Source organism: Phaseolus vulgaris, chromosome 5 (assembly GCF_051622355.1).
Source record: "Phaseolus vulgaris cultivar YP4 chromosome 5, ASM5162235v1, whole genome shotgun sequence".
In the NCBI taxonomy this organism is placed as follows: Eukaryota; Viridiplantae; Streptophyta; class Magnoliopsida; order Fabales; family Fabaceae; genus Phaseolus; species Phaseolus vulgaris.
Window position 1 is genome coordinate 37220833 of NC_143502.1, and position 26975 is coordinate 37247807.

The following is a 26975-nucleotide window of genomic DNA, read 5'->3' on the forward strand; positions in this document are numbered from 1 at the left end:
GGCTAAATATCTTGGGGATGTTAAAGCAATATCGTTGGTCCTTCAAAATCACTTTTCTTCTCTTGATGGTTTGGAAACTACAGATGTGGGAGTTGATTTTCATATTGGAGCGTCAACTATTCCGCCTACCATTGTTGGAATTAATTCTGATCATATTGAAAATCAGGTTGTTTCAAAATTTTGGACTGACTCTAATGACATGGAGGAGGATGACAATGATAATGGAGAGGAAACAGTTCGCACTAAAAGAAAACCAGGGAGACCACCTAAGGGGACTGGTAAATCCAGGAAAACTGCTAAGGCAGTTCTCTCTACAACGTCGCAATGAAGGTCTCTTCATTTTTTTGGAATGTCAGAGGATTGGGGAACCACAAAACTGTGGAGATGTTGCTTAGTTTACTTAACCTACATAAACCTCTCCTGGTTTTTCTTGCTGAACCCATGATGTCGTACACTAATGCTTTCGACGTCCTTTTCAAATCTATTAATATGCATTTGGTGGCTACGTCTCCTATTGTTAATAAAGTTGCTAAGTTTTGGTGTTTGTCGGTTCCTAATCTTGTCCAAAATTTCTTGGTTAATGATCAATTTATCTCTGTAACTTGTCGTCTATAGGATAAGAGTTTTAGCTTTGCAGGTGTTTATGGTGCTAACACATACTTGTCTAGACGATTTTTATGGAGGGATCTTAGTTTCTTCACAGGGCCTTGGTGTATTCTGGGAGAATTTAATGTTGTGCTCTCGGCGGATGACTGTAAAAGGGGGGTGGCTCCTAATCAGGTTTCTTGTAATGAATTCCTGGACTGGATTAATACTAATGATCTTTCTTGTATGCCTTTTACTGGATCTTGTTATACTTGGTGTAACGGAAGGAGAGGGTTGCATAGAATTCACAGAAGACTGGATAGGGCTTTATGTAATGGAGTGTGTCTGGATGAATGGGAATCTTGTTCTTATCAGGTTCTTGTTAAAAATTGTTCTGATCATTCCCCTATTCTTGCTAGTCTTGCTAGTAATTCTTTGCGGAAGGTTAGCAATTTTCGTTTCTTTTCGATGTGGCTTCAGGACACTTCGTGTCTAAAGCTTATTCATGATTCTTGGGCTAATCAGGTTGTTGGTTGTCCTATGTTTATCTTGCAACATAAGTTAAAAAGGTTGAAACTTGAGCTCTGAGACTGGAATAAAAATTCTTTTGGTAATGTTCATAATGGAGTTCTTCTTAAGCAGGACATCCTTCTTGGTATTCAAAAAAGCTTAAAGACTGCTAGTTTGTCTGATAGTGATGGACTTCTCTGTCAAGAAAAGATTGCTAAGGAGGAGCTTGATCATGCTCTTCACTGTCAATATTTGTTTTGGAAAGAAAGGGCTAGGATGTTATGGTTCAAGGATGGAGATCGAAATACTGCTTTTTTCCATGCGGTGGTCAAAAGGAGATATAATTCTAGTGGGATTCATCGTCTACGGATTGATAATGAGGTTACGGAGGATCCTAAAATCATTGAGGATCATATTTTGGACTTTTATAAAAATCTTTATGCTGAGTCTATTTCTAATGTTCTGGATACTGATAATATGGAAGATTTTATTGGTACTTATATTCCTGCGATGGTTTCCTCTGAGGAGAATATGATGTTGATTAAGTGTCCAGATTTCTCTGAAATTAAAAATGTTGTTTTTAACTGTAATAGTGGTCCTGGTCTTGATGGTTTTGGTGGTGTTTTCTATCATTCTTGCTGGGAAATTATTGGGACAGATGTTTGCAATGCTGTTCAACAGTTTTTTAAACAAAACTGGGTTCTCCCTGGGATGAATAGTAATGTGGTATCTCTTATTCCAAAGGTTCAGGGTGCTAATTCCATTAAAGATTACAGGCCAATTACTGTTGCTAATTTCAAGTTTAAGATTATTTCCAAGATACTGGCGGATAGGCTTGCACTTGTGGCTACTAGAATCATTTCTCCTAATCAATATGGATTTGTGCAGGGTAGACAGATTCAGGATTGCATTGGTATTGCTTCTGAAGCTATTAACCTGCTTTCTAAAAAGGTTAGAGGAGGTAATGTGGCTTACAAAGTTGATATTCATAAAGCTTTTGACACTCTAAGTTGGAAGTTCTTATTATTAGTTTTAAAACGCTTTGGTTTTCACCCCTCATTTGTCGGTTGGATTAGTACAATTCTCCGTTTAGCTATGCTTTCTATAAGAATAAGTGGTAGTTTGGTGGGTTTTTTTCCTTGCAGTCGAGGGGTAAGACAAGGTGATCCATTGTCTCCTTTACTTTTCTGTCTTGCAGAGGAAGTTCTTAGTAGAGGTCTCTCTAAGCTTGTGAATGATAAGAAGATTTTAAATATGGCCAGTCCGCACGGTTATCTCACTCCCTCTCATATTTTGTATGCTGATGACATATTTATTTTTTGTAGGGGGGATATTAAGTCTCTTAGAAATTTGAGTTCTTTTCTTAAAACATATGGTGATTTTTCTGGTCAATATATTAATAACTCTAAAAGTAGTTTCTTCACCATGGATAATTCTCCAAGATTTGTCACCAAAATTCAAAATATTCTTTCATGTAGTCATGGTTGTTTGCCTTTCCATTATTTAGGAGTGCCTATCTTTGTTGGTGCTCCAAAGTGTCGGTTTCTTCAACCTTTGGCTGATAGAGTTAAATTGAAGCTAGCATCTTGGAAAGGTAAATCTCTTAGCATGATGGGTCGAATTCAGCTGGTCAATACAGTGATTACTAGATCTCTAGCTTATAGTTTTAATATGTATAAGTGGCCTGTTTCACTTATTAAGCAAGTTGAGCAGTGGTGTCGGAATTTTATTTGGACTGGTGATATTCTGAAAAAAGGTATTGCTACCGTTAATTGGGGGAAAATTTGTTCACCTCTTGAGGATGGAGGCTTGAATATCATTAATCTTCATCATGAAAATAATGCATATCTTCTTAAGCTTGCTTGGAACTTTGCTTATAGCGACAAACCTTGGTCTTTACTCTTGAAAGCCAGGGTTCTTAAATCAAAATATGAATTTCGAACGGTTTATAGATCTTCCTCTCTCTGGCCTGGAATTAAGCAATTTTATTCTACCATACTTGACTATACTTATTGGACTGTTGGTACAGGTTCTTTTATTAATTTCTGGAATGATAAATGGTGCTCTACTACTTCTTTAGCAAATATTGCAGGGTTATCTGATGGTGTTAGCATTCCGGATACAGTCTCACAATTTTGGACAGGTTGTGATTGGAATATTCCCTTCTCTTTACAGCAGATGCCTCTTTTTTTTAATCATATCATGATTAGAGAGGAACAAGATATTCCTAATTGGATTCTAAATGAGTCTGGTCGTTTCACTTTTAAATCGGCTAGGACTTTTTTCTTGGAACCAGGAGTTCCAGGTGGTTGGGGTAAATTCATTTGGTCTTCATCTATTCCGCCTTCCAAAACTCTAGTACTCTGGAAAATTTTTCATGGGCGACTTCCTACAGATCAACATATTCAGAATAAGGGTTTGCATATATGTTCTATGTGTTTGCTTTGTGAAAAGCAAGAGGAATCTATTCAACATCTATTTTTTGAATGTTCTAACGCATTGCATATTTGGAGTTGGGTACGACAAATTTTTCTTACTTCTCATTTCTCTAATAAGGATGATCTACTTTCTTTTATTAAGAGTGATGGTAGTCCTTTGGTTAAATTGATTAAGCTTGCGGTGATAACCTTTTCTATATGGATGATATAGCGTATGAGGAATTATGCTAGATTTCAGGATAAGATTGGGGTTTCTAAGGCTATTTCGATAATTAAAGATTTAACTTGTCTAGTGGGAAATTCGTCTAAAGCTTCAATGAAGAATGATATGTTGGACTTCAACATGATTAAGTTTTTCGGTATTAAGACTCTTAGTGGTAAAGTTCTTCGTCCTCTTCCTATTAGATGGGAATTTCCTTCACCAGGCTGGGTCAAAATTAATACTGATGGGGCTGCTAGGGGGTATCCTGGTCTTGCTACTTGTGGAGGTATTTTTCGTGGGAGTATGGGAGAATTTATTAGTGCTTTTTCAGTGTTTCTTGAAGTTCAAACTGCTTTGGTTGCTGAGTTTTATGGAGTTATACATGCTATGGAGGAAGCTCAAAAAATGGGACTTACTAATGTCTGGCTTGAATGTGATTCTGCCTTGGTTTGTGCTTCGTTTACTGCTAGGACTAATGTTCTGTTTACTGCTGCGTTTACTGTTAGGGTAACTCATATTTTTCGTGAAGGGAATGCGTGTGCTGATAAGTTGGCTAATTTAGGATTTATTCATAGAGAATCTTTTCATTGGTATAATAGACTCTCATCTAGTCTGTTCTTAGAATTCTTTATGAATAGGTATAATCTACCTATGTATCGTTTGTGTTAACATATGGGTTTTGGTCTAGTCCCCCCATATTTTTGTATTTTCTTTCTTTTTTCTTTTTTTAATTATATTTTTTTTTCATGTGATGGCAGATGATTGTTGTTACTTGAGGTGTCAGCTTAGCTGAGATGTCAAGTTGCATAGTGATGCCTAACACGAAAACTTTATAAAAAAAATGTTTATTTTTTTATATTAATATTTGCTTAGTATTTTTTTATTTAATTTACTATTTACATTTACACTTATATATATATATATATATGTATATTTAATTATGTAAATTATATTTTTATACAAAATATTGAAAGAAAACGTGTCAAATAAATCAACAAAACTTAAAACGGGATGAAAGTTTTTTTTGTATATTAAAAGATTTTAAAGAAGACGACAAAATTGTTTTTGAAGTAGAGATTAACATACAAAATAATGAAATTCGAACTATTGACTCTTTATGATGAATATTTTTTACATAATTGTTTATTGTTAGTTATTTACTTGAATAATGTATTTATTTACAATGTATTATTTATGTTTATGCATTGTTTATATTAATTTTAATATGTTTAATTTTTTATTTATTTGTATATACTGAGTTTTAGTTCTTACATATTAATACTAAATTTGTAGTTTTATTTCTTATATATTAATAATTATTTTGTAATTTATTTATTTATTAATATATTAATAATACATATTTCTCGTGCAATGTACAGGTTAAAAACTATACCACAAATGAATAATAAGGTTTTAGATGTTAAAGTTAATAGCTAAACTTTGATAATTAATTAAATATTAATTTAAAAATGATTTATTAATAATATAAATTATTTTAAATATTAATAATTTTTTAGTATTTAAAATATTATCTAATTTGATTAAGATAGTAATTAATTTTTTTTTTAATGAACACCAACAAATTTATATTTTTACATTTTTTTATTTTTAATTGTGTTAATAGATAAATTTTACCTGAAAATTTGTTTAAGGTGATTCATGTTCTTACTTTGAAGGAAACGCTTCTTATACAATTTTTTTTTTAAGTTGAAGAAATTGAATGTGTAATGTAGAATCTTTCCAATGGTATGTTTCTTTAACATACATTTGGTTTCTTTAAAAAACTGTCAGCGTGGATGTTCTTGTTTCCAACATACCAAAAGGGGTTGACCAAAAATCCATTAAATCCAAATTTGCTCAACTATTGGATTGTTGTAATCCAATATAGATTTAAATAATTGAATTAAAGTTAAATCTAAGTTTATATTTTCTAAAAAAAGGTTAATTTTTTTTATAAATCTAAAGCCAAAATTGGCTGGGAATCCAAATCTATATTTTTTAAGAAAATAATTTTGATGTTCACAAATCAGATTTTAAAATTAACATTTTAAAAAGTTAACAAACCGATCTATAAACACACGAATTATTTTCTTTTAGAAAACAAGAATTTAAATTTAAAATTAAAATTCATTTATTTAAATATAAAAATTCAAACTGAACTTTTAAAAAGTATAGGTTTGAACTTAATTTAAATATAATTATTTAAACTTAAATTAAATTAAATTAATGTAATTATGCAAATTTACATTTTATTTAAATTGGATCTTTCCATATCTGCCCCTGCATCAAAACAATGAAAAACTTCATCCATATATTCTTAATTTCCATCTAATTTTTATAAGTAATTCCCATCTAACAATTAAGAAAATCTTCCACTATTGGTTTCATCTATATCACTACAAGAAAATCATGAAATAATAACTAATTTTAAAAAAAAATAATAATTAGTTGTTATATGACTAAATTAAAAATTATTTTAAAAATTAAAAAAATTGTTTTTTAAGCTATCAATTTTGAGAGATATTCACAGTATGTTCACCTTAATATTCCCCTACATCTACACCTTATTCTAATTAAAAAAACGTGACTAGTAAAAAAAAAAACAGTTTTAATATTTAAAAAAATGAGTTTTTCGATTTAAAAATAGGCACGATTTAATTATCGAATAAAAAAATCGTAACCTTTTCTAAAATTTAACGTTATTATCTGTCTCTTAACTCTTTCACCCTCTTTCCCTTTGAATTAAAACAATAATAATGACAGATAATATAGTAAATTTTCATATCAATGACATGCATCAATTGATTCATACGCGTATCACGTGTATGTTTCTCTTTCACAGTTCAACTATACAACTACGCTATCTTTATGAAACACGACTGTCTTGTTTCCACATACTTTTCCAGAAAATAAAACCTGTCTGTTCACACTCATACACACACATATATATACACACCAAGCGTGCGTAGCTCATTAAGAGAACAAGAAAAATGGAGAACCCAGGGTGCACTCATGCATGGAGAACCCTAGCCGAGAAACCACGAACCATGTTAGTTAACTTCACAAAGATGGTGGTAAAACTTGGAAAAGATGACCCCAGAAGGATAATTCACTCCTTTAAGTTCGGATTTGCTCTGGTATTAATCTCCATTCTGCAATATTTTCGTCCCTCCTTTTATGCTTTTGGTGACAACATAATGTGGGCCGTTCTCACCGTCGTTCTTGTCCTGGAGTTTTCTGTGGGTGAGTAACACTCTTTTAATTAGGATTAACTTCCAGGTTTAATATGTTTTTCATTGTAACTTTATATCATCAAGTGATTATAGTATGCACATGATTGGAATAAGTCTTTTTTATAGTACTGAAACAAGAACAAATTTCGTGTTATAGTATTGAAACAGAAAATATATTTAACTCTTTCTTTAGTTAACAATGTTAGATATAATGCATTCTTCTGTAACATCTTTAGGTGCAACACTAGGAAAAGGTTTCAACAGGGTGTTGGCGACGGGGTCTGCTGGTGCTCTTGCTGTTGCACTCCGTAAAATAGCAAGTTATTCTGGAGATAAAGGAAAGCTCGTGTTGACTTCGGTCACTGTATTTTTCGTAGGTAATTATATTGTTAATTAACTAATTTACTGATACTTAATGGAGAGTTATTTAGAATGAGACGAAGTTAATTAATTTAGAAAGTGTTGAATTTGACAGCTGGAACGGTGACGTTTATGAGATTTTCCCCGCGACTGAAGGCGAGATATGATTATGGGATGATTATTTTTATATTGACCTTTTGTTTGGTATCTCTTTCTGAGAATAGTGAGAATGATTTGTTAGAAGTTGCTCAAGAGAGGTTATTAACGATCATAATTGGGAGTTGTATAGCTATTACGGTGTGTATTTGCATATTCCCCGTTTGGATTGGCCAGGATCTTCACAATCAAATTGCTTCCAATGTTGTAAAGCTCGCAGAGTTCTTAGAAGGTAATAATCTGGTTTCATTTTCGGTACAATCAAACCTAATAATATTTTTCATATTCATTTTCATACCTAAATCTTGAAAAATGTCCTTCATGTACTCTAATTTTGAAAAAGGCATTTAAAATGTACAAAGTGTTAACAAGTATAAGTGTTTTTTTATCACATTATTACTCATTTGATTTCATATGTGATCTTATATTTGATTCTTAATTCTAGAAAATATTCAAAGAAAAAGATGCACAAATAGAATTTATCAGAAACCTACTTTGACTTGTTGAATTGGTAAAATTCAAAAAGTCTTAATAATGTCAAATTATATAAATAAAGACATTTTTTACCATTTTATATTACTCATATATTCACTGATTTTCGAGGATTGATTTAAATATCTTGTCCATTTAATAATATTACACTGATTAAAAAGAAGAACGATAAAACCATGTATGAATTTTAAGAAAACTATGAATCTTTTGCCATGAAAGTAAATTACTGTGGAAATTTAAAGCTAACGAAAAAGCGGCAATCTGCAGGATTTAGAGATGAATACTTCAACAATTTGGAGAATACAGCAGAAGCTGAGAATGATAAGCCATTTCTCCACAGATATGAAAGTATCCTCTCCTCAAAAACTAGTGAAGAAACCATGGTAAACAGCAAAACAGTTCATGATTTCTCATATTTTTTATGCAGAAAATTAATATCACCCCAACAATATATACTCATCAGTTAATCTGCTATGTTTAATTTGTTTTGGCATGCATAGGCTGTTTTGGCAAGATGGGAACCTTGTCATGGCAGGTTCAGATTTCGCCATCCATGGAACCAATACTTGAAGATTGGAAACCAAATTCGGTTGTGTGCTTACAAAATTAAAGCTCTCAGTGTCTTCCTCCTCCGCTCTGATACGGTATTTCATATTTCTTTTGAAAATCCTGTGGATTTCCTTTCATAGCTTTTCCATGCATTCAAACTACACTCAATAATTTGAAACCACAAAGAGATGAAAAATAACTTACTGCTATTATGCAGATAAAGTGATGACTTTCAAATACATTATTAGGTCTTAGGTCACAAGTGTCAATGTGTTTAATTTTTAATAATACTTATTTATATATCATGTAAAGATTAATTAGTTGGGATATAATTAGTAATTTAAGATCATTTAATAACACTGTTTTTTGTGTTTTTCCCTTCAGACCCCATATGAATTTCGAAGCAGGATTGAAGAGCCATGCACAAACATCATAATGGAATCTGTGAAGGCTCTTAAGGAATCATCAGTGATACTTAAAAACATGGCTAAGTCACCAATGCCAAATCCACATGTGGCGAATGCTAAAAATGCTGCTGAGTCTCTTAAATCCGTTCTAAGAACAAATCCGTGGGAAGGAGCTGATCATCTGGAGATAATACCAGTGGCTACAGTGGCATCACTTCTAATTGATTTAGTTTTTTGTGTTGAGAAAATTTGTGAAGCTGTTGATGAACTAGCAAACCTTGCAAATTTTGTGCCGTCTGAGCTACTCCATCGAGGAACAGTGCAACCTATTTCTGATAATGATGGTTCGGTTCATGTCATCTCCATTGCTGAATGACCATCGTCACAATAATTAAGAAGAAAGACTAATAACGAAATTGGTCAAATGTGCTGGTGTATATTATTTACTTATTAGGTTTTTTAATATTATATATTCATTAAGATAATCTACATATATATTTATCCAGATCAATCAAAATATTTCAATCATATATTTATATTGATTTTTCTTCAGGTGGTTTGATGTTATCACACTTATTTGCAATCTTATTTAAAGATGTTCGACTATCATATAATTAAGTGAATGACTTTATAGCTTCCAAGTTTATTTTGAGATTTTTCGTGGAAATTTGTTAGTCATAGAAGAAAAAAGTTTGTCATTTGAATTCACATCTTAATATTTGTCTCCATATAAAAAAACATGAGATAATATTAGTTATATTGTTAAAAATACAAATGATGCCTTACCTAATATCTTAATAAATAAATAACAATTATTTTTCTTTAGCTAACTTGTTAGGAGAAGCTATAAAATGTTTTCTTCTTAACAAGATAATTTTAATCCATACAAATTGATTAAGAAATACAAATTAAGATTTAGGGTCTTGTTTAGTATTTTTCTTAGTGCTTTAATCATTTTTAAGGCTATCACTATAAGAAAATTATTAAATAAAAACCAATTTTAGAGACCAAAAATAATTAGTTACTTGACTAAATTAGAAACCATTTTAGAGACTAAAAATTTTTTTAGTTTCTAAATTAGTTTCTATTATTGTTAAATAATTTATAAATTAGTATCTATTTAGTTACTTAGGTTTTTTTTATCAAATTTAGAATCTAAATAATTGGTAATTAAAACATTAATAGCTAATTAGATACCAATTTAGAAACTACTTAACAATAATATAAACTAATTTAGAAACCAAAATTTCTTTTAGTATCTAAAATGGTCTCTAATTTAGTTAATATAATAATTAATTATTTTTTTTCTCTAAAATTAATTTTTATGTAGTGATTTTCTTGTAGTGTCTGGATACAGATAATTTATTTATTTTTATCCAATTTAAATTTAGTTAATAAATTAAAATCTTTTAATTAAATATGGAATTTGAGATCATAAAAAAAAGAGTTAAGGATATTATTCAACTAAAAGAAAAAACAAAATATTATTTAATATAGTAATAATGGTGTGAAACGAAAATGGAAACAAATTATGAAAGTTTGTCTCATATTTGATTTTTTATTTTATTTGTCATTGTTGTTCTTATCTTGTAGGCGTGTATGATGATGAATTTATGTTGTGTTTGTAGAGGTTGAGATTGGAAAGGGAAGAAAAAGAGAGCGAAAAATAAGTTTGTTTGAAAATGAGTGAAAATGAATTGAAAATCGTAGATAATATAATTGATGTGATTGAAATATAAAAATATTTAATTGTATAATTAATTGATTTTATAATATACTATGATCAAATTTAGAAGGTTAATATAATTTTACTTAAAATAAAAATGAATATTTATATATAAAGGTTTATATATTTATTTATAAATTTGTGTTTGAAATTTTTAATTAAAGAGAAAAAGTTGGAGTTAATTGATTATGATCAAAAGCCTATGCAATTTTCAAATAAATGCATGCGTATTGTTTTGTTTAATATTCACGTATATTATGGGAGTAAATGCGTAATTGCTCAAACACACGACAAATAACTCCTCTTTTCATAATTTTTAATAGATGTTGCCTCAAACAAGACAGTGAGTAGTTCTTCTTTTCTACAAATTTTATACAACCATTTTTTTAATCATAAAATGTGGTCAATGAGGAATTCTTTTAGGATAATTTATTCTAATAAAAATTTAAATATTTTATTGCAAAATATATTTTGGAAGAGATAAATTTTTATCCAATTTAAATTTGGTTAATAAATTAAAATATTTTAATTAAATATGGAATTTAAGATCATAAAGAAAGAGTTAAGAAGGATATTGTTCAACTAAAAGAAAGACAAAATATCATTTAATATAGATAATAATGATGTCAAACGATAATGCAAAACAAATTGGTAATGCATTTAGTTATTTAAATGTGATAGTCCCCTAATTGGTTGGAGGAATGCATGCAGTTCAATTTCAAACACTCATGATTAGATAAGTAATATATAAACTATTGTGTTGTATTCATTAAAATCAAACTTCCTAATCTAAAAACTTACGATATAAACTGTATTCTTCTAGTGTGATTGGTTAGAAGTTTGATCACATTGTTTGAATGTCCAATCGATAAAGAATAATTTGATTTGGTAGAGTTTCAATGAACATATAATTTTATATTTTTAGTTATCATCTATAAACGTCTCTATCTTTATAATTTAATTTCTAATTGTTATATGAATATATTATTATATAATTTCTAAAAAAAAGATGATCATAATTTAATTTCTAGTTGTTATATGAATATATTATTATATAATTTCTCGAAAAAAGGATGATCAGAAGATGTTATAAAAAGGAGAAAATCCTCAAAAGAAAGGTTTTTATTAACTTATCGTCGGAGAAAATTCTCAGTGGAATTCTCTCATCTTATTCTGACTCCAAACATTCAAAAACTACAATTATAAAAGGATTAAAGGATGATTCTAAACTCCAATTTGACGAGAACATAAACCATAACAAAGATTTATACAATAAATAAGAAAACCAATTTGTGAGAATACTTACAATTTTTTTTTTTTAAGTTTTGCTTAACATCCTTATTTATATTAAATTATATTTTGTATTTGTTTTAGTTGAAGAAAACTTTTTAAAATTTCTTATTTTTTTTCATTTTATCAAATTTAATTTAATTTAAACAACTTAATTTATTAACCAAATTTGAATTAGACTTGAAAAGGATAATCATTTAACAATATCTAAAAAAACTACAAAACAAATTTATCCATTCTCACAACAAAAAACTTTAATTTTACCAGAGGTTTATTAGTGGAGGTTACTATAACCTCTACTATGACACACTTAGTAGAGGTTTTTTAAACCTCCGGTAAACATCAATGATTTATTTTTTATGAATTAAAGTATTTTAATCTTGTTCCTTTCTCCTTCCTTACTTTACTTTCTCGTCCTTCCTACTTATGCTCTAATCAAAACGCTATATACTAATTTCCTTCCAACTCAACATTATTTTCAAAATTCAGTTATTGAGTACTCGAAGGGTTAAGGGGATGAGCCAGTCACGAAGCTCCGGGAACAAGTAGCTGAGGCATGAGGCAGGGGACTCTAGCTCAGCTTCGCTGCTCCAACCTTTCTGGTTCGGCTTCCGCTATGGGAAAGCGTTGCTGAATCGGTATTGGGAAGAAGAGAATGGCGGTGTTGCATGCCAGGAAGAGTGCAAAGAGACATGACGAGAATGCTAGGGTTTTCGATAAGAGTCCTCTGATGTTGTAGCCAGTGAATTTGGTTAGGCATGGTGCTGGTTTCGTTTCAGTTTTACATCATTAAAATTCAAAATTTACATCATTAAATCACGTTCACTTAACCCTAAGAATAAGCCCCAAATCGAACTTCAATCACTGAAATCGCGCCGCTTGCGTCTCCGCCGCGCGCGCCTATTGTTCTCCTCGCTGTCAGTAGCGCCGCTTCTGTTCTTCCTGCTCGCATTTGACATTGTTGCGCCGTTGTTCAAGATCGCGCACCGCTTGCCATAGCAGTCGCCGCCGCGCTCGCCGCTATCCCTCTCCATTCTTCTGCTACCGTGGTTCTGCACCTCCTCTCTCTGTAATCTTCAATTTTCTTATTGTGCTGTCGCGTGCTCCTCTTTTCTATTTTAATTGTTTTAATTACTTTTTTATTTCAGCCGTGGAATTGTTCCTCTCCTTTGTTTAGTTTTTTATATAGATCCTGGAGTTATGATTTTTAATTCCATTTTGTTCCTCTCTTTTGTTTCTGGAGTTTTAATTTTTGTGATACTAATGAATTGAACATACTCTGCACATTTCTCATCATCACTTCCTCAGCCTCCTTTGCCATAAATAAAATCCCTTTTTTATGACATTTCTTCTATGATCCATCCTGTTTCTCTATTCTTGATCTGGTTCATTGAATTTCTCTGTATGATGTGCTTGTTCTATTGTATGTGTTTCATTTGATGTAGTGCCATTCCTTTTCTCTCCTTTATTATTTTATTTCGATAATCATAATTAATGGTTCTTCCACATGCCAATCATAATCATGATTGGCCAATCTTTTCCTGTACACGCCATTCACGCATCATTAAAAAATTTACTCTTTTTTACATAACCTATATCTGAAACTTTCATTTTTAACTGTTTTATGATGATTTAAATTTTGAATTTTAATGATGTAAAACTAAAACCCCTTTCTCTAATGTGAGATAATAAAACCCCTTTTTTTAAAAATCTGAATGATTTTGCTAGCGTTGGTGGTGCTGTGATGAGTGCAATTGCAGTTGGGCTTGGGTTTTTCATCTATTATGGTCGTCAAAAGAAGAAGAATTATCTCATGCAGTACCATCATTTGTACTACGTAATTCTAAAGGAATCCCACATAGTCCACTTCTTCACCTATAGTGAACTTGAAGAGGCCACAAACTTCTTTGATCCTGACAGAGAACTAGGAGACGTAGGATTTGGAAAAGTCGGAGCATTTGGGAAAGTGTATTTTTGTAAAACGTGATTGTTTATGTAATTATACGAAATGGGTGTGAGTTACAGTTACAGTGTAGATATTTAAAATGTTAGGAATATATATTTAAAATCTTTTATTACTTTCTTTTTTGCACTATTATTATTATTATTAAATGAAAATTTAAAAATTAACCCATTAAATAATCTCTACAGTAAATATTATCTAAATAATAGGATAAGTATTACATTTTTCTTCCTTATTATAATGATATTAACAGATTTATTTAAATTGGTTTATTTAACATGGCTTATAGAGAAAAATCGTTGGAATATTTTGGTTTACTATTTTTACTATTTGTCGCCTACTTCTTTATATATGCACCTCCTATAAGTAATGGGGGTTTTCAAACCGCCGGGAATAGCGGGGGTTTTCAAACCGCCGGGAATAGCGGGGGTTCTCAAATCGCCGGGAATAACAGGGATTTTCAAACCGTCGGGAATAACAGGGATTTTCAAACCGTCGAGAATCGCGACGCTGGATCTACCAGGGGAAAAGCAAACCGCGGGTAACGCACTTAACGGGGGTTAAAACCGCCGGTAGTGCCAAATATAACCCCCGTTAAAAATAGTTTTTTTTTGTAGTGTCTATTTTCATTTTACAAAACTTAAAAAAAAGATAGAAGTCGTGATGTGAAGTTTTTCTGAGATAACACTATTTTCACTTTTATTTCTCCATCTAGTATCTTTTGGTTTTTATTTCTCTATCTAACATCCTTTTGTTTTTATTTTCCTATCTAGCACGGTTTTAAAAATAAATTAAAAAAATGAAAATTTTAATTTTGAATGCATTAAATAAATAAATGAATTGATTGTAAAAGAAATAAATATTTTTAATGTTTAAAGTAGTTGGAAATATAATTAATGAATAAAGAAATGAGTTTTTACAAAATAAAAATAAAAAAATAATAAATTAAAATTGTTTAGTTTAAAATTATTTTTTATGGTAAGAATGAAGAAAATAAAAACTTAAATCCTACAACAACATAAAAATTGAATCTGTATCATAAATTAGTATTTATTTTTATTATTGTTAATGATGTAATAATGTTAATTTTAAATAAAAAATACAAGAAATATTTATAAAAAAAAAACTAAAGTCAATTAGTATTAATTAGATTTATTTTTATTTTTTTATATCTTTTCTCTTTATCTTATTTTATTTTGTATTTATTTTATATTTTTTTGTTTTTAGTTATTATTATTTTTTCTTTCATTCTTATTTATTTCTGTTTTTGTTTTTGTTTTTATTTTTATTGTTGTTGTTTTTTTTTTATATTTATTTTTTCTTCTCAATTCATTATTACATGGAATAAACACAAATTTATTTATTTGTGTGAAGATTGAAAATAAACTCTGACCCTCTTCCCCACCCACTCTCCCACTCTCAAAACTATTGAAACAAATAAAAAAAAAAAAAAAAACATCCCTCCCTCCCTCTTCTGCAAATAGACACAGCAGTAGTAATATATAATTGATAAAACTTAAATTTAAGTTACCAACCTAATTACGAACTTAAGGTTTCATAGAGATGTATAATATGATATTAAAAAAATAAACAAAATACTAACACACTTGGAGGCATAATCTGATCTGGAAAAGTAACATGCATAACCTGAGAATTAGATGTAAAATATCAATTCTGTACATCATACCAATGATAATTTGGCCCTACGATGTTTATAGTAAAAAAAACATGAAAGTAGTAAATGCTGTACGCTATTAAAGTTGGCTCTCGAACAAATTTTTTTTTGTAAGAATTTAAAAAACAAAATAAAAAGAAGTTACTTTATAAGTTAAAATTATTCATACCAAAATTAAAAGGTAAATATTTAAAAAAGTCATTTAAAGAACTTCTACAAAGTAATTTATGTTTAAATTAATTTGAAGTTATAAATATATATATATATATATATATATATATATATATATATATTCTTATTTTCCTTATCTTAGAAGTCCTTGTAAAGAAACTTGTCTAAATAAACCAAAACTATAATCTCCATATGAAAGACACTCATCTCATACACCAATTTTTGTTTGGACAGAGATATACGCTAGAGTGCATTCTTTTTTTTTTTTATCAGCAAAGAATTAAATAAATTAAAGAGGACACTTTAGGGGTGTCCCAACCCTTATACAGAATCAACAACAGTAAGTCTAAAAACAATTAAAACAGGAAAATAAAAATAGAGATGTTGCATGCCTAATCTTTTCATCAAAGCTTGGGCTCATAACAATAAACGTGAGCCAGGGTCCATTTCCTTTGCAAAGCATAAAAAAAATTGGCCCCTGAAAAACAAAACCAGCTCACGTGAAAAGCTGTACATACAACTTGTACATTCCATCCTTCCCATGCACCATCCATATCTGCTCAAGAGTACAGAAAGTTGATCCTATCCTTCAAGACAACACCATATAAAAACTGCACTAGTATTAGGAACCATACCCCTACTTACCAGCACACTCCCACCACTCTAACAGCACCGAGCCTACTATTTTAAAAAACTTTCCACCTACGACAATTGCCTTGGTTGGTTCGGTGTCAAAGTAACACTGCCCGAACAGGGGCTCCAACAGTGCCAATTAAACTTAAGTCTTCTCGTTCATAAAACTTCCTAACCAAGCATACCCTATTTCTTACCTCCTCCAACCGCTAACAACTCCCAGAAAAAAGTCTAACTCCAACATAAGGCCTGTTACCTAAGACAGACTCAACTCGTGAAGACCAAAGCAGCGTTTATATCCCCCAAAGACACCTGCTAAACAGAACCAAACCAGCACAAGATTTCAAGATAATTAGGGGTCCAACCAGCCCCATTTCTTGGTTATCTCCAGCATGACTCGGAATCCACATAAAATTAGTGTATCCAGCCAACCGAAACTGATAATAGAGAGCAACCTGACCAGGTTCCCCTGCCCGTCCCAGTGATAGCACCGTACTTGCAGCAGCGAAGCCCAAATAGGACACCTGACGTCACCAACGAACCCAATTCAATTTTGGCGTCTCTCTATCAAAAACCTGCATGAAGACCCTGCTTGGTTTAGTTTTGGCGTGAACAGACCTTCGAAAACCACCTGTTCTGCCATGGATAATCAGTGTACACACAAAATGCATTGTATTGGATTTAAGATCCAATCAGAAAAAGCATAGGAAAATGACCCTTCCCTATGTTTCAGCCAAAGCCAGGACATAAGTTGAGTTGCTTGAAAGGCTTCCTCATGGTCAGGGACCCTTTGTCTGAAGATCACATTGTTCCTGTGCTCCCATATGCAGCGTAGAATGGCCACCCACACTCCCTTCCAGACCTGGTTCTGCTTTTTGGACATATTAGAAAGATGAAAATTCAGAAAATGGTTGCATATATCCTTATTGTATGCACCCAGAACACCTATCCATGTAGAGCATAGTGTCCAGACACGATAAGCAAAGTACAATCCAAGAACAGATGCTGGGTAGTTTCTACTGACTGGTTACATAAAACGCACAGAGGAGAATTAATCCCTCGTACCACAAGATTCTGACGAGTTGGGATTTTGTCCATAAGGATTCTCCAAGCTGTTATTAGAGCTTTTGGGAAAGCTTTGGTCTTCCATAACATCCTAAAAACGTCATTACTTGGTCCGGTTCCTTGGTTAGCTAAAAGGCTATATGCGGATTTTACCGAAGAAAAACCTTTTGGATCGCCATTCCAAGAAATAAAATCCTTAGAATCCTTGTGCATAACACCCCTAGATAACACTTCTGATAATTCATCCTCCATAATGGATTCCCAATGGAATCTCTCCCTTCTCCAATTTAAGTGCCAATGCCACCCATAACTGTCCCAGAATCCTCACCCACCTTCATCCCTTGATTGAGAGAGATAGAGAATAATCTAGGATATAACTCCTTGACTTTTGTTATTAACCCACGAATCCTCCCAAAAGCGTACCAAGTCCCCGGATCTGACATTCCATGTAACAACTTGTTGGAACCAGCCTTCCCCATTACCAGATGTCGCTGAGTATTTGGACTCCAGAATATCTTTCCATTTCCCTTTCTCGTCACTCATCAACCTCCACTTCCATTTCGCCATTAAAGCATAGTTAAACTTCCTGATATCCTTGATTCCAAGACCACCTTTTTCAAGGGGTTTACAAATGTTCCCCCAACTTACCCACGGTATAGATCTATTATATCCACAACCAGAAACATTCAACCATGCAATCAGTACAGTTACTCAAATCACTAAGTATCTCATACATTCTAACAGTATGCAATGAATATGAACATTTTAGAATCTGTAAAATCTACCATGGCATTGCAATTGGATAGATTAACACATTATCTAGAGATGTTTCTTTCATCTTCAGCATTCATATATAGTTTTTTCAGTCTAAAAAGCCAGACTGATGCTAAATTATGTCTATATGCATTAGTCCTGTAATGTTGTGAAATCTGTCCAAGAACATGTTGTACTTGTTTTTCTGAACATTCATGTCATGCAATTTTGCGAGTATGTATAAAAAGTAATACATGTTACAAGTAGTAAGGTTTTCGTTTGATGCAATGCCTATTTTACAGGTTAGGCTTCCTCCAAAAGATAATGAAATACTGGATTATTCTCTCTTATCATTACTGTCAAAGTTTTCATACATATAACCAAAACAAAACAACAACTACCACTCATCAAAACAAAGAAAAAAAAAGAGATATGCCTCAATAGAAAAACCAATCTATGGAATCCTAACAATTTGGGAAAATATTACTCTGCCCTTTGTTCCAATTCAGATTCTCAACCATTACTTTATTTTGCCTTTCAAATCATAATCATCAAAATACTTAAGCTTGGTGCTTTGTCTTTTGGGCCTGCTCTTTGCTATTGGGCTGCTCATTGATGTTTCATCATGATCTTTAGTTGCCTTCTTTTAGGCCATATCATCCCCTTCCTCTTCAACAAACACATTGTCCTCAAGGTGCAATGTTAGATAATCCTTAAGTAAGGAGTCAGGGTTTTCCCAAGTGGCATCTTTAGGGTACAAACCTTGTCATTGAACTAATGCTTCTACTGCATCAGAATTTGCAGAAACTTACCAATCAAGTACAACAAGGGGTTGCACTTTAGGTTGATTATTGAAAACTGTTGAAGGGAGTTCCAATTGAGGTGTCACATCCTGATTATGGAATAGTTTCAGCTTTGAAAAATTAAAAACAGGATGGATTTGAACTCTTGGAGGTAATTCCAATTCAAAGTCCACTTCCCCAATTTGTTTGACAATGCGAAAAGGACCATAAAATCGTTGGGCCAACTTTGAGAATTGATATTTTCTTGCAGTCACCTATCGGTATGGTCGCAACTTAACTAGAACTTGATCACCCACTTTAAAGGGGTGAGGCAATCTCTTCTTATCAGCATAATACTTCATAACAAATTGTGCTTTGAGTAATTTGGAACGCAACTTATCAAGTAACTCCTGTCGCTTTGTAAGATTCGCATTCACAGCCTCATTGTGACTAGTTCCTATGACATATTGGGGCAGTGAAGGTGGTGACTAATTGTAAACAATCTCATAAGGGGTAATCCCTGTGGAGGAATGCTTGGCTGAGTTGTAGTGCCACTCTGCCCAGTGTAAATATTTTCCCCACAGCTTCGTTTCAACATGGATGAAGGCTCTCAAAAGCTGCTCCAACATTTTGTTAACTGCTTCTGTTTGTCCATCGCTTTGCAGATGATAAGCTGATGACAATCTCAATTTTGTGCCACTTATCCGGAAGAGTTCCCTCCAGAAATTACTCATAAAGACAGGGTCCCTATCGGATATTATACTTTTAGGCGTGCCATGTAATTTCCACACCATGGAAGCAAATAATTCGGCAACCTTAACAGTTGAAAAGTTTGTTGGAAGCATGCCAAAATGAGCTGCCTTTGAAAAAATATCAACAACCACTAGAATCATAGAGTAATTTTGGTAAGAAGGGAGCCAAGTGACAAAGTCAAGGGATATATCTTCCCAGACTGCAGTTGGAGGAGAAATTGGTTGTAATAACTCATAGGGTAGCTGTGTAGGTGACTTTATTTGCTCACATATGATACAACCTTTACCAAATTCAACCACGTCTTTTTTTATTCCTTTCCAAAAGAAATTGCCACTCAATCACCCATAAGTTCTATGTATTCTAGCATGACCAGCCATTGGTGTGGCATGAAATTCCTCCAAAAGGACTTGTATAAGAGGGGATTTGCAAGGAATGTAAATCTTGTCATGATAAAGGATAATTCCTTTAACAATTTTAAATCTTCGATGTTTCTTTGGGCAACCAAGCACTTTTTGGTACAACTGTTTGAGTTTTGGATCTGCACTATAAGTTTCTTGTATCTTTGATATCAAATCACATTGTGGCACAGTCAACCCCATCATTTGTGATGAACTCCCATCTATCTTGCTCAAGGCATCATCTACCTTGTTAGCTGCTCCTGGTTTATACACAATTTCATAAGTGTATCCAAGCAACTTGGACAAATAATATTGTTGTTCAGGCGTTTGCACTACTTGCATCATCAATTCCCGAAGACTTCGTTGATCCGTATGAATGATGAATTTTCTGCCCAGAAGATAAGTACGCCATTTTTTGACAACTGCGGTGATTGCATGTAACTCCCGGACATACGTAGAAGCTGAAAGAAGCTTTGGGCATAATTTTTTACTAAAGTAACAAATTGGATGGTTAATCTACATAAAAAATGCTCTCATCCCTTGCCCTAATGCATCTGTTTCTATTATGAATTCCTCTTGGAAGTTGTACCAAGTGTGTTCAAGCTTTGAAGAATCCAAACCCTTTGAAGGATGATGGAAGGCTGGATGTGCTTGTTGTTGCTGAGCTGTCTTTAGATAGGATCTGGGGTAGATTTTATGTGTTAAATCCACTCTTGATTGAATCCAAAGCTTAAGCATTCTCAAACCTTTTAAAAGAAAAATGTTTTTCAAACTAAGTGAAAAACAACCTGTTGTTTTGTCGAAACAACCGATTCTTTTATACTTAGGTGTTTTTAGAAAGGTTGAAAACTGTTTTTGATGGTTGACTTGTTGTCAAACCAAAACAACCAATCGATTCAAGCATTCAACTGATTGTTTGTTTAGGGGGGACCATAACAGAAAATTGTTTTGTGCTTTGACTGAGCATTAAATGATTACGCTCCAGTTTTAAATGCTTTGACCAGTCTTTAAATGCAATAAATAGTTTGTTCAGATTATGTAACAAACAACAACTTAGATTTAATCAAAGAAAAACATATTTGAGTTTTTCACTGATTTTGCTTTTAAAGAGTTGAAGTTTGCTTTGAGATTGCTTGGATCAAAGAGAGAGCATAATATAGGATTTTCATCTTGTATTGATTTCAGATCTTTTCTGTAACAAGTGTAATCCTTTGTACCTTTGAAGAAACTCTGTGTGTGAAGCTGAGAAGTGTTGTGTGTTCTTGAGGTTGTCAAGATCAACATTCTTAGTGGTGTTGTGCTGAGCCAAAGGAAGTGTGTGTCTTGAGGGGATCAAGGTCACTTCTTTGGTGGTGTTGTAAGTAATCTAGGGTTGATTGCTTAGTGGATTCCCCAGTGGTTTCTGGGAAGATTGGATGTAGCTCTTGGTTAAGAGTGAACCAATATAAACCTGTGTGTTCAATCTCTCTATCCTTTGAACTCTTTAAATTCAGTTTTATATTTGTGAACTAGTATAAACAACCGATTGTTTTTGCGAAACAACCGATTGTTTTTCTGGTGTTGTACTTTTTGCTTTGTGTTTTTGGCAAACTGAATTCTGATTCAAGTTTTCTCAAAGTAATTTCATTCTAAACTTAAAAGTTTGTGAAAACCATCTTTAAACCATTCACCCCCCCTCTAGTTTAAAGTCATGCATTCTAACAGTTAGGCAGCATAAACACGGGAGTATTAGTCATAACATCCTTTAGCTGCTTAAATGATTGTTGTGCTTATTCAGACCAAGTAAATGAGTCTATCTTTAGCAGGTTGGTGAGAGGAGCAACTATAGAAGCATAATGTTGAACAAACTTCCGATAGAACCCCGTCAACCCCAAAAATCCGCGCAATTGCTTAATGGTGGCAGGTGTCGGCCAAGCAATCATTGCACGAATTTTCTCAAGATCTGGGCCAACACTATCTTTGGATATTATATGGCCCAAGTACTCTATTGATTCCTGGGAAAACAAGCACTTATTCCTGGGAAAAATTGATTAGTCACAAGGCACTGAATAACAATATCCAAATGAGATATATAGTCTTCTAATGACTTACTATACACTAGTATGTCATCAAAGAACACTATAACAAACTTACGCAAATAAGGTTGAAACAATATATTCATAGTTGACTTAAATGAAGTAGGTGCATTACACAATCCAAAGGGCATCACTAAAATTTCATAATAACCTTCATGTGTGCGAAAAGCAGTTTTTGGAGTGTCACCTATGTTTAGCATTATCTGATGGTACACGGAGCGTAAATCCATTTTTGAAAACCAATGTGTGCCATGGAGTTCGTCAATCAACTCTTCAATTGATGGGATGGGAAACCGATCTTTTATAGTAATCGTTGAGAGCCCTATAATCAACACAACACTGCCATGATCCATCTTTCTTTTGTACTAACAACACTGAAGATGAGAAGGCATTGTTACTTCATTGTATAATTCCTTCAGCCATCATTTCTTTGATCTGACACTCAATCTCATGTTTCTGAAAATGTGGATATCTGTAGGGTCTAATGTGATGATCAGTCGCCCGAATAGGAGGAAGGCCCCGTGGTTCCTCAAATAATTGGGTGTATCTACTCAGTATTCCCTCAATTTCCGGTCTCGGTGAAGGTTTGGGGAGCTCTTCTATGGCAGGAAGCAACTGTAACCTGAAATATTCTGCTATGCCATTGGTAGCGATCATCCTCTTGATTTGATGTATAGTGGCTTCTTAAGGTGTTGTTCGGTGTTGGCCCTTGAGTACAACTAATTTCCCTTCTTTTAATGAACTTCATTGTCAATTGTTCATAGTCAGTCAACACCGGTCCCAACGTTGTCAACCATTGTACTCCCAATACGATCTCGGCCCCACTCACTGGCAACGTATACAGATCCACAGGAAATGTGTGAGGACCCAACTGTAGTGGCACCTGCTTGCAAACATATGAACATGATAGCTCTTCTCCATTACCCACCAAGACCTAAAAATTTTAAGCCAGGGCAACTTAAAGACCCAAGAATTTGGTTGTGCGATCTTGGATGAAGTTATGGGTGCTCCCACTGTCTATTAGTGTCGCAACTGGAGAACCGTTAACATGGCCCATCAATGCATGTAAATTGATTTTATATGTAAATTGGTTCTACGAAATTACAGGTCAGTCGGCTTAGATTCATTAGGCGTTGGGTCTTTTATATGAAGGAGGTTGTTCAAATCAATCTTGTTCGTTTTGGGTTCATTGGGTTCCGCTATCAACAACATGAACTCCCGCTTGAATTTGTGACCTGGTCGATAGCGTTCATCACAGTAATAACACAGGTTCTTTTCACGACAACTTTGGAGCTCCGATGGGGACAATCGTTTTATGGCAAGCAGATTAGGGTGTGATTTGGTTTTTTTGAAAAGAAGGTACCGCTGTTTGTGTGTTGGGAGAAAGGGTATTCACGAACATCGGGGTTTTCGCAATGGAGAGAGAAGGATGAACGAAACGATTGGGCGTGGAAGCTTCTAAAAATTTCTCTTAGTTTTGCTAAGCTCATGACTTGCGATAGAGATATCGGTCGAAAAACCTACACCTTTCTTTGAATTTCCAGCTTAAGATCTCAAACGAAGCAATTGAGAAAGAAGGGAGGAGGTAGTCCCACGATACGATTTGCCAGCGATTCAAACTGATTATGATATTCCCGCATGATTGAGGTTTAGCATAGTTTGAAGAGGGCTCCTTTTGGGTCTTCATAATGTGATGGTGTGAAACGAACCTCTAAGGTATCTAGAAAATTTTGCCAAGTTGAGATTAGGTTGTTGTCATACATCCACTGGAACCAAGCGAGAGCTGCTCCTTCCCGGGAAAAAAAAACCAATTGAAGCCTTTGGTCCTCTGGAGTGCGGTGGTAGTCAAAGAACTACTTGGTTTTGAAAATCCATGCTAATGGTTCAGACCCATCAAAACGGGGCATATCCAGTTTCAAGGACGTTCGAGTGAAAGAATGACGAATGAAATTGCTCGTTGCGGTTTCTCGGGCTCCAATCTGAAGTGTCATCTGAGTTTCCAAATTGGTCATGCGAATATTCATTGCTTCTTGGAAGGTTTTCTAGCTCTCTGATAATTGCATAATAGAATCTATTTTTTCATCACTCTTTGACGCAACCATGGCGTCTCTTGGTGTTTGTCTCTCAATGAAAGCACCAAATTGCAATGCCTATTTTACAGGTTAGGCTTCCTCCAAAAGATAATGAAATACTGGATAATTCTCTCCTATCATTACTGTCAAAGTTTCCATACATATAACCAAAACAAAACAGCAACTACCACTCAGCAAAACAGAGAAAAAAAAAAGAGATATGCCTCAACAGAAAAACCAATCTATGGAATCCTAACAACTTGGAAAAATACTACTCTACCCTTTGTTCCAATTCAGATTCTCAACCATTACTTTCTTTTGCCTTTCACGGTACAATCATAATCATCAAAATACTTAGACTTGGTGTTTTGTCTTTTGGGCCTGCTCTTTGTTATTGAGCTGCTCATTGATGTTTCATCATCATGATCTTTGCCTTCTCTTGTGCCATAACATTTGATCAGCTAAATTTTCAAGAGTGACCACATTTTTCTGTCTTTAATTTTTTAACCACTGTCTCCAGTCTTTTGATTCTCTCTTCAAGATCTTTTACATTCAATCCAGACACACAATTATTATAGCTTTCCCCTTGAGTCGCAGATAGGCTTACTCTCTCACTAGACAGCCTTGCTTCTTTGCTTCCATTTGCATCTTCAATATCTTCCTTCAAAATCAATGGTTCAACAGTATCTTTTCCAACCAGTTTTGCCGGTGGTGATATCCTTTTAGCATTTTCGTAATCTGCAGTAGAGGCTGAAGAACTTTGGTCGGACAAATTCTTACATCTTGTTGGAAATTCAGCATCAATATTTTCATTATCTTTGAAATCATCTTGAGCAGAATTTCCAGAAGGAACAGTTTTCAAGCATTTAAGAAGAAAACCAGAAGCATTATCACCAGATTTTCCAGAATACATAGTGGCACCAAGTTTGGGATGAAAACCGGGAGGAACATCAGCATCATTACCATTTTTATGAAGTGACCTTGGACTTCTCTTTGACTTCACAATATGCTTCACAAAATCATGTTGATTCAGTAATACTGATTGCTTCCACCACTTTGCATAACGTGTGGTAACATCTCCCTCAAAAAGCCTAGCAGGAAAATACAACTTAGTGTCAGATATGGGCCTGCAGTAATTTTTCCAAGCAAACTCCTTACTCCCATGAAATCTAGGCACACAACCTGGAACATCTTGATCCATTCCAAATTGCATAGCAACTCTATGTGGCATGTATTTCTTTACAGTAGAATCAAATCCAACAAGCACAGAAACTCTCAAGCATGTAACAAAAGAGACTAGTTCTTTATCCAAATCCTTCCCTAATGGTACCAAAGTTTCATTTTCTGGATAAAACACCTTGAACCTACCAGCATATTGAACATAAGGGCGCCATCGAAAATGATCCATAGCCGAGTCTAGTGCCAATCTCGCATTGTCAATTTTCAAGGGCTTAACCTTGTGCCACCTATACAACCAAGGGTTTTCAGGGTTGATAAAGCTCGGCTGTGGTTGCAAATTCTTGAACCTCTCCCACACCCAAATTTGCACCAAATAAAAGGGAGACTGAAGTGTTACCTCCAATTCCAAGTTATCACCAAGTAATAGTCTTTTTGCCAACCCAACTATTGTTTTCTTTAACAGAGTCAAATCCTGATATATGCAGGCCAAAACTGGTGGCCCCAAAGCAACGGGGTTCCCTCTAGCAAGATTAATGGCAATAGGGAAAGCAAGTTTACTAACGTAGCCTTTGGGAGATAAACCAACCATTGATAACCAAGCTGCTAGGAATGCTTCATGCTCTATTTCACTCCCACTATTACCAAAACTATCAATCCATACTGATAAGTAAGCTTTACCTTTATTCTTCTTCCAAGGTTCCTTTCTTGCAAGAATCAGTTTTTCCTCCACTTCTCTCATTTCCTGGCTTTGAAGTGTGGTGAAGATAGGATCACCAACAACAGGGTAACCCCCCAACACCATCACATCCTCTAAGGTGATTGTTGCCTCACCCCATGGAAACAAAATGGTATTTGTCTCAGGACACCACTTCTCAGCAACAGCAATGCACAAGTTCCGATCTTTCACTAGGGAACACTTTGTACTCATGATGGCTTCAAAGATGCCAACTTTCTTCCACACTGATTCATATCTGTCTCTAAGGGCATTCACCCATTCAACCCATTTCCTGTTTAGGTGGCGCCACCAGCTGAAATGGATAACCAAAGACCACTCCTTTGGTTCAAAAACAGGTGGCAGTGGCATAGTCATAGAAGTTGAAAGGACCTTGGAAAATGGTCCTTCAAGGGACTTTGCAAGGGGTTTTGGAAAATAGGCAGATGTCAAAGCTGGTTTACTGTCACCAATTGGTGAAACCATGAAATCTTCCCTCACTTCCATGATGCTTGACAATGATTCATCCATAATCAAAATTAAATTCAAAAACTATAGAGCTAAATTGTTCAATGGAATGTGAAAATGCAACAAGTCCTGAAAACTGAACACATGACTTTGTTTAACAAGAAGAAAGTATAGTTGTTTAATATAGAGACTTTCAACAACTTTTTATTTATTTACAGTAATTATATTTTAAAGGAAAATATTTTGTTGTGACTCAAAAAGTAACATTCATATAATTACAAACTATTATAATAATATTTTAAATTAAAAAATAAAATAAACTTATTAA

General features: G+C 33.5%; 3 protein-coding genes across 3 annotated transcripts; 2 read left to right on the top strand and 1 right to left on the bottom strand.

The window, feature by feature from the left end:
- The first annotated feature begins 6727 nt into the window (after positions 1 to 6727).
- On the top strand, positions 6728 to 8665 carry LOC150027608 (aluminum-activated malate transporter 2-like). Its single transcript, XM_090302950.1, has 5 exons — positions 6728 to 6978; positions 7205 to 7345; positions 7444 to 7716; positions 8244 to 8359; positions 8477 to 8665. The coding sequence occupies exons 1-5, from the start codon at positions 6783 to 6785 to the stop codon at positions 8663 to 8665; spliced, it is 915 nt and encodes a 304-aa protein (XP_090159076.1). The 5' UTR covers positions 6728 to 6782.
- Positions 8484 to 9373, top strand: LOC137834391 (aluminum-activated malate transporter 8). The gene is made up of 2 exons (XM_068642448.2): positions 8484 to 8620; positions 8910 to 9373. The coding sequence occupies exon 2, from the start codon at positions 8961 to 8963 to the stop codon at positions 9306 to 9308; it is 348 nt and encodes a 115-aa protein (XP_068498549.2). The 5' UTR covers positions 8484 to 8620; positions 8910 to 8960; the 3' UTR covers positions 9309 to 9373.
- Positions 9374 to 24499: 15126 nt separating this feature from the next.
- On the bottom strand, positions 24500 to 26710 carry LOC137834517 (uncharacterized). The gene has a single exon (XM_068642546.2). It carries the CDS (start codon positions 26708 to 26710, stop codon positions 24758 to 24760), a length of 1953 nt encoding a protein of 650 aa, XP_068498647.2. The 3' UTR covers positions 24500 to 24757.
- Between the last annotated feature and the right edge of the window lie 265 nt (positions 26711 to 26975).

Coding starts and splice junctions, on each gene's coding strand:
- LOC150027608 (XM_090302950.1), top strand. CDS start 6,783: ATGTTAGTTAACTTCACAAAGATGGTGGTAAAACTTGGAAAAGATGAC. Junction 6,979..7,204: donor TGTCCTGGAGTTTTCTGTGG/GTGAGTAACACT, acceptor TAACATCTTTAG/GTGCAACACTAGGAAAAGGT. Junction 7,717..8,243: donor GCTCGCAGAGTTCTTAGAAG/GTAATAATCTGG, acceptor GGCAATCTGCAG/GATTTAGAGATGAATACTTC.
- LOC137834391 (XM_068642448.2), top strand. CDS start 8,961: ATGGAATCTGTGAAGGCTCTTAAGGAATCATCAGTGATACTTAAAAAC.
- LOC137834517 (XM_068642546.2), bottom strand. CDS start 26,710: ATGGATGAATCATTGTCAAGCATCATGGAAGTGAGGGAAGATTTCATG.